Source organism: Bos javanicus, chromosome 26, assembly GCF_032452875.1.
Source record: "Bos javanicus breed banteng chromosome 26, ARS-OSU_banteng_1.0, whole genome shotgun sequence".
Lineage (NCBI taxonomy): Eukaryota > Metazoa > Chordata > Mammalia > Artiodactyla > Bovidae > Bos > Bos javanicus.
Genome location: NC_083893.1, coordinates 30,526,294 through 30,534,976, shown reverse-complemented (window position 1 = coordinate 30,534,976; position 8,683 = coordinate 30,526,294). Strand labels below are relative to the sequence as shown.

The window sequence follows — 8,683 nt, the reverse complement described above, 5'->3', positions numbered from 1 at the left end:
ACAACTCTAAGCTCCTTGAGGACAGACACTCCCCTTCATTTCCCCTGTGGGGGTCAGCACAGGGCCTAAGTGATAACAGTTCCCACTGGTCCAGTCTTTACAGTTGTCCAAATGCTTTTCACATGATCCTGGTATACCTTGGGCAGGGTCAGACTCAGACCCCAGCCCTCAATTCTAAACCACATGCTTATTCTTTTTTCTGATTCATGCATGATTTATGATGAGTGAATGAATGAATGCGTGAGTGAGCAAATTAGTGCTGGAAGTGCTCAAGAGCAATTGTAGAGGGAGAAACTAAAATGGAAGACCTGTTGAGGACCATGTCAGTCCCCAACATATTGACACAAAAGGAGAGAGAGTGACTGGGTGCTGGGGATGAGTGGGGAGAGCCAAAATCTGGGGCTGGAAATGGCTAATTCCCCAGATGTTAGATGACTTGCTCTCATGTGTCGTGTACCCGCCTCCTCTGTTTTCTTCTAAAACAGAAAGACATATAGCAAACTTGGGAGAAAACATCAGAGACAAAGTTAAAGGAGCAAGGGATTCTGAGTCCAAAAGAGATATAACTTATTGGTTTGTGAACTACTGTGTTTGTAAGCAGTAAGAATTAAAAATATAAGCAATTCCATTGGACAAAAATTGAAAAAGGACAAAAATATATCAAGAAAAAAGAATATGAAAATCACTGGTTATTTCACCATCCAGAAAAAGTCATTCTAACATTTTGATGCACATCTGTTCAGACTACATAAATGTTACTTATAAATATAAGCACATATAATATTTATATAAATCATACTTATATACTTTATTATATACCATAGATATTATATATACAAGTATGAACATACTTTAAAAAGTAAATGATATACATACAGTTGTGTAATCTAATTTTTGTTCACTTAATAATATGTAGTGAACACAAAGGAGATTTTATAAGCCCAAAGGGCAGTATGAAAAGATAACCTTTGGGGAAAACAGGAAGCCACAGAAGAGATATGAGTATAAAGTGAGCGGTTAAGCTCTGGGTTTTGATAAATATTATTAAAGTAAATAAATCTTAGATGTCCTGCCAGTTTAGGTAATTATTAGCTCTCTATCAGCAAGGCCACAAAGTCATAGACTCACAGGATGTTGATACTTGAAGGAGCCTTCGAGCTGATCTAATTCAACCCCCTTCCCTTAGGTATTGAGAAACTCCAAGCCCTGGGACATGAACTAAGTTGTCTAAAGAGACATGACTGGTGAGCCACAGAGCTGGAGTGAGTATGGAGTGCCCTGATTCCCAGTCCAGTGGTCTTGCCACTAAACCACACACATATGCTCTCCAACCACGGGCACTGACACGCAGAATGGAACAGAGAAGATGAGGCCCCAGGCTCAGTGGTTCTCCGGGTGTATAATACCAATGGAGGTGCGTGTGTGTGTAAGAGGCCACCAAGTGTCCCCAGGCAGGTGACTAGGGAGACATAGAGCACAGCAGCTGAGAATGGTTGGCTGTGATATCAGACCACTGAGAACCAAACTGTGGTTCCCTTATTGATCTTGTTGTATGACTTTGGGCAATTTACTTAAACCTTCTTGCTTCAATTTCTCCAGCTGTAAAAAGGGTAGCAGGACCTAATTCAACACATTGCAGTGAGAATTAAGAGATCATGAAAACAAGGGGCGGACCAAGGTGTCTGACATATAGAAAGAGCTCAATAAATGTAAGCCGTCATGATTATTGATGCTCTGGCATGAAGCTCAATGTTCTTGTAAACTTTAAAAAAGAGCTTAAGGGCACATCACAGCCCATCCTTGGCTGAAGGCATCTGTGGGGACAGAGGACTTAGAAAGAAGCCCAGTTCTGGAGCTCTGTGAGTCCCCCACTGTGAGGGCTGTAGCTAAGAGAGGCCATTATACAAAGGAGGACATGTGGCTTGGAGTGGAGCTGTAGGCAGCTGGGGACTCAGGGACTGACTAGTGTTCTTATTGGAAATCACCCTAAGATGTAGCTGTGAGTCCATCTTCACACTCCCTGAGCTAGTCAATTATTGGGCAAATCAAGGGTCCAAAAAAATTTATTCTGCATTTTTCAATCTATTTAAAAAATAATCAACTGTTTAAAGCTAAAAGAATAGCAAGTTATTATGAGGTTTATAACAAATGTAGAACTAAATTCATTACAACACAAAGTAGCACAAAGGCTGGAAAGAGGGACAAGTAAATATATAATTAGAAGTTCTTCCAGTTACACATAATAGTAATAGTACTATTTGAAGGTAGTGATAAGTTAAAGATGGATATTTTAAACCTCAGTTAAACCGTTAACTACAACAACATAAGTATAACCAATAAGCCAACAGTGGGCAAAACATTGAACTATAGAAAATACTCAATTTGTCCAAAAAAGGCAGGAAAAGAGAAAAAAAGATTCAAAAGCAAAGGAGACAAATAGAACACGAACAGAAAAATACTGAATTTAACCTTAATCATATTAACGATTGCAACCCACTCCAGTACTCTTGCCTGGGAAATCCCATGGGCGGAGGAGCCTGGTAGGCTACAGTCCATGGGGTTGAGCGATTTCACTTTCACTTTTTACTTTCATGCACTGGAGAAGGAAATGGCAATCCACTCCAGTATTCTTGCCTGTAGAATCCCAGGGACGGGAGCCTGGTGGGCTGCCATCTATGGGGTCGAACAGAGTTGGACATGACTGACGTGACTTAGCAGCAGCAGCATATTCGTAATTACATTAAAGGTAATGTAAAAGACAGGGATGGTCAGATTGAATAAGGAAAGTAAGACTCTACTATATGCTGTGTATAAAAAAAACAGCTCTCAATATAAATACACATATAGATTAAAAGTAAAATAAAAGGATATAACATGCAAACAATCAAAAGATAGAAAGAGTAACAAGGAGATCAAACCAGTCAATCTTAAAGGAAATCAACCCTGAATATTCATTGGAAGGACTAATGCCAAAGCTGAAGCTCCAATACTCTGGCCACCTGACTCAAAGAGCTGACTCATTGGAAAAGACCCTGATGCTCGGAGAGATTGAGGGCAGGAGGAGAAGAGGGCGAGAGAAGATGAGACGATTGAATGGTATCACAGATGCAATGTACATGAACTTGGGCAAACTCTGGGAGATGGTGAGGGACAGGGAGGCCTGGCGTGCTGCAGTCCATGGGGTCACAAAGAGTTGAACACACCTTGGCGACTGAACAACAGGGTAGCAGTATGAGGCAATCTAGACAACAGAACAAGGACCGGAACAACAGACAAAGGGGGACATTTCATAACAATAAAGGCGTCAATTGATCAAGAGGATGTTCTGTGCTGCGATAAGTCGCTTCAGTTGTGTCCGACTCTGTGCGACCCTATGGACCATAGCTTGCCAGGCTCCTCTGTCCACGGGATTCTCCAGGCAAGAATACTGGAGTGGGTTGCCATACCCTTCTCCAGGGGATCTTCCCAAGCCAGGGATCGAACCAGGATCTCTTATGTCTCCTGCATTGGCAGGCAGGTTCTTTACCACTAGCGCCACCTGGTAAGCCCACAATCAAGAGGATACACTGATCTAAACATTACTGCACTGAACAGAATTTCAGAATACATGAAGCAGAAACTGGTGGAACTCAAAGGAGAGAGAGGCAAATAACTGATAGAAGAGTAGACCGGAAGTCACTAAGGATATAGAACAACATTAGCAATCAACGTGACCTATTTAACAGTTCATAACACTCCACCCCAAAACAGAGAAATACATATTTGTTTTTCCAAGTGCCATGAAACATTCACCAAGACAGACTGTATTTGGGGACCACAAAATCAAAGTGTCAATAAACTTAAGGAATTGAAATCACACGAAGTATGTTTCCTGACTACCATAGAATTAAACTAGAAATCAATAACTGCATGATATCTAGAAAATCTCCCAAGTTTTGAAAATAAAGAGGTCAAAGTGGAAATTACAAGATAAATTAAAACATATTTTGAACTGAATGAAAATGAAAACACAACATATCAAAATGTATGGGATGCTTAGAGGGAAATTCATATCTTTAAAGGTTTATTTTTAAAAAAAGAAGAAACTATAAAATCAATGATTGATTTTCACCTTAAGAAACTAGAAAGAGTAACTTGAACACAAAATAAACAGGAAGAGGGAAAAATAAAGATAAGAGTAGAAATCAATGAAGTAGAAAATGGACAAATAGTACAGAAAAATCAATGAAACTGAAAGCCTAGTTCTTTGAAAATATAAATAAAATTGTAAATTTCTAACCAGGCTGATCAGGAAAAAGCAAGAAAAGACAAAAATTACTAATATCAGGAATGAGAGAGGGAAGACTATTATAAATTGTAAGATCTTAAAGTGATAATAAGGAAATATTATTAGCAACTTTATGCTACCTAGTTCAGCACTTTTGATGAAAATAAATTATTTGAAAGACACAAACCACCAAAATTCATTCAAGAAGAAACAAATAAATGGAATAGCTTTATGTCTACTAAAGAAATGGAATTTATAGCTGAAAAGCTTGAGAGAAAACCTCAGGCCCCAGTGACTTCACTGATAAGTTCTACCAAACATTTAAGGAATGTCAATTCTATATAATCTCTTTCAGAAATTAGAAGAGCAAAAAACTCTTTCCCATTCTTTTTATGAGGGCAGAATTATTCTGATATCAAAATCAGACAAATACATGACAAGAAGAGACTAGAGACAATATCCCCCATAAACATTAACACAAATACTTAAAATACTAGGAAATTAAACCCAGCAATATATAAGAAAGATAATATATCATGATAAAGTGAGGCTTATCCCAGGAATGCAAGGTTTGATTAACACCCAAATTAATCCATGTAGTGAAATTAAGAAAGCAACTTGATCTACAATGGTTTGAAAAAGTCTTAGGACTACATTTAACAACAGAAGTGCAAGACTTGTACACTGAAAACTACAAAACATTGTTGAAATAAATTAAATAAAACCTAAAGAAATGAAAAGATACCCGTGTTCATGGATCAGAAGACCTACCATTGAGGAACTTACCAAACAAATCTACAGATTTAACACAAGTCCTACCAAAATTTCAGCTGATCCTGTGGCAGAAATTGACAAACTGATACTAAAATCCCAGTGAAAATTCAAGGAACCCAAAATAGACAAAACAGTGTTGTGAATGAAAAATAGGGAATTCCCTGGCAGTCCAGTGGTTAGATCTCTGCATTTACACTGCCTAGAGCCTAAGTTCAATCCCTGGTCAAAGAACTAAGATTCCTCAAGCCACACGAAGAAGAATGAAGAGTTGAAGGACTTCCTGATTTTCAAACTTACTGTAATGCTGCAATAATCATGATAGTGTGGTACTGGTATAAGGATAGACATGTAGATCAATGAATTACATAAAATACTCTTAAAATGAAATAATAAAACAGCTTATTTGAAGAAAATTTTCAACAGATACTTTATCAGAGAAGATATATGAATGGTCAATAAGCACATGAGACAATTCTCAAAATCATAAGTGTGAAAATGCAAATTTAAAAAATTCAGTGACTACAGAGAAGGCAATGGCAACCCACTCCAGTACTCTTGCCTGGAAAATCCCATGGGCGGAGGAGCCTGGTAGGCTGCAGTCCATGGGGTCGCTAAGAGTCAGGCACGACTGAGCGACTTCACTTTCACTTTCCACTTTCATGGGTTGGAGAAGGAAATGGCAACCCACTCCAGTGTTCTTGCCTGGAGAACCCCAGGGACGGGGGAGCCTGGTGGGCTGCCGTCTATGGGGTCGCACAGAGTCGGACACGACTGACACAACTTAGCAGCAGCAGCAGCAGCAGGCACCAAAGGACCCATCTGTGAGGCCTCCTTCCCACAAAGACTGGCCTTCGGAAGGATGAGGTGGGCATGTCCACCAAGGTCCTCCATCTTGACAACCCTACTCAAGACTCAAGGAGACACACAGAAAGCAATACACAAGGCCTTGTATGTGAAAAGCTACAGGAAAGAAGAGGTGGTGTTGGCAGGTCCATTAGTACCTTTCTGGCTACAGTGCCTGAGGCGGGCAGCGCCGTCGAGGCAGACACGCCGGTGGAGAGCGTCCCGGCGTGGGAGCCGCGTGCTAACGACACGCGGGAGAAGGCCGGCCCACCAGCAGCTGGGAAAGATGAGACTTCTCGGAATGCGCCTGGCGGTGAGCAGGCCTTGGTGGGCCCTGGGGTCGGGGCTGAGGAGGCGCTGGAGGCGTCGGTGGCGGTGACAGGCACAGCTTGGCTGGAGGCCGAGAGCCCAGGCCTGGGCGGAGTGACCGCAGAGGCGGGCAGCGGCGACACCCAGGCCCTTCCAGCCACGCTCCCGACTCCCGACGAGGCCCTCGGGCCGTCCTCGACGTCCGCAGCCACCTTCGAGGCTATGGAGGCCAGTGAACCACCCTCCCCCACCCCTGGCGACAAGCCGAGCCCAGGCCCTGAACTCCCCAAGGAGAGCCGCACGGAGGTTTGGCTGAACCTGGGAGGCAGCACACCTGACCCTCACGGGCCAGCACCCACGTACCCCTTTCAGGGCACACTGGAGCCCCACCCAGCGTCAGATATAATTGACATTGACTACTTTGAAGGATTGGATGGTGAGGGCCATGGCACCGACCTGGGGAGCTTCCCTGGGACACCAGGTATCTCAGAGCACCACCCTGATCCCCGGGGAGAGACCCCTTCCTGCTTGACTTAAAGGATGACTTCACTCCCTTTGATGAGTCTGATTTCTACCCTACCACATCCTTCTATGATGACTTGGATAAAGAGGAGGAAGAAGAGGAGGACAAGGATGCAGTGGGAGGCGGAGACCTGGAAGATGAAAATGACCTTCTAGTGCCCACTGAGAAGCCTGGTCTGGGGCCTGGGACAGGCCAGCCCACCAGTCGGTGGCACGCTGTCCCTCCGCAGCATACTCTGGGGATGGTCCCCGGCAGCAGCATCGCCCGCAGGCCCCGCCCAGGAGAGCCAGGCAGGGACCTGGCCCCAAGCGAGAATGGCACCGTGTGCCGCAGTGGCTTTGTGAGACATAACGGCTCCTGCCGGTCAGTGTGCGACCTCTTCCCAAGTTACTGTCACAACGGCGGCCAGTGCTACCTGGTGGAGAACACTGGGGCCTTCTGCAGGTAAGGATGTGGCAGGCAGATGTCCAGGGGGTTTGTCAACTCCTGAAGGGGGCATGGGAGGCTGCCTCAGCAGAGAGGGGGATGTGACAGATTCCCAGAGCTTGTGTGTTTATGGGTCAAGAGATGGTCCCAGTAAATATTCTACAGACTAACAGCGTAAATGTACTTCCTGTGAGCTTATCACTAGGAGAGTTTCCTCAGAAGTAAGATTGTGCATTTCCTCTAAGTGTTGTGCCCTTTACCAAACCAGTAAACTATAAAGGCAAAACGAAAGGACTTGGCCAAGGATTTTGGAAAAGGCCTTTGCTGGCTTGAGGGCAAGCTCTTGTTGGCAAGTTCTAGCTAAACTTGCAGAAGGAGAAGGTCCATAGACACCCTGGGAGAAGAGAGAACTGACCACTCCATCTGAGCCATGTGCAAAGCAGAAGAAGGACTCCATGACCCTGGGGGGCACGTGCTTCAGGTGGCATGAATGAGGACCTTCTCATTGGATAAAGACCCAGAGAGCAGCCATTCAAACAGGTCAAGTCAAGCAGAGTGTTCTTCCTCACACGGCAGACGTTTGGCGTTTCTTAGTTCTGGATAGTGACTTTGCTTCTTCTACCTTGGTTGTTGTCTTCCTGGAGATACTCAGTCTGATATGTTTTAAAGACCCAGAGAGTTTAGTGTCAGAGTAAGGATATTGTGTGCAGCCACCAGCCCATGACTCATTAGTAATTAACCCCATATACCTCCCCTAACGGCAAGGTAGTTAACCTGCTGGAGAGCTCACGGGCTGATTCTTATTCTGGATGAAGCACATGTCCAGGGCTGAGTGGTTTGCTTCTCTCCATCCTTTACAGGCCCTAGAAGTGGCAAGTAGACCTCAGATTCTTCTGGGACTTGTTTCCACGGGTCCTAAGAGTGAAACATTTCTGTAATCTGGGTATCTCTATTTTTTTTACAAGAGGAGGAAGAAGAGGAGGACAAGGATGCAGTGGGAGGCAGAGACCTGAAAGATGAAAATGACCTTCTAGTGCCCACTGAGAAGCCTGGTCTGGGGCCTGAGACAGGCCAGCCCACCAGTCGATAGCACACTGTCCCTCCGCAAGATACTCTGGGGATGGTCCCCGGCAGCAGCATCGCTGCTGCCATTCCCTGTGTTTCTTTTTCTGGGTCTTTTTGGAGGTATACAAAGAATTCAGATTCTATAGGTCTTAATGTTCTGATAGAAGAATAATATAATGCATGCATGCTGTGCCTTTGTCATTAAAGCTTGAGTTTCCTTCCTATAGGGGGAAAAAAAAATCCGGTGAGGTACCTCTTCATGCACTAGAATGGCTAACCTTAAAAAAAACTGACAAAACCAGTGTGAGCTAGGATATGGAGGAACTGGAACTCTCATTCGTTAGTGCTTGAAATGCAAAATGGTATAACCAATTTGAAAAATAGTTGGCAGTTTCTTATAAACTTAGAAACATACTTACCATTTGACTGCAAGGCTGTCTGTGAATGTTTATAGCAGCTTTATCCATAATAGCCAA

The 8,683-nt window shown here is 43.7% G+C and overlaps 1 protein-coding gene across 1 annotated transcript; it reads left to right on the top strand.

Annotated features, from left to right (window-relative positions):
• Positions 1-5,911: 5,911 nt before the first annotated feature.
• Positions 5,912-7,523, top strand: LOC133239093 (chondroitin sulfate proteoglycan 5-like). The gene is given in 2 exon segments (XM_061402643.1): positions 5,912-6,713; positions 6,716-7,523. Coding segments are annotated over 2 exon segments (1,251 nt in total). The 3' UTR covers positions 7,165-7,523.
• The last annotated feature ends 1,160 nt before the right edge of the window (positions 7,524-8,683 follow it).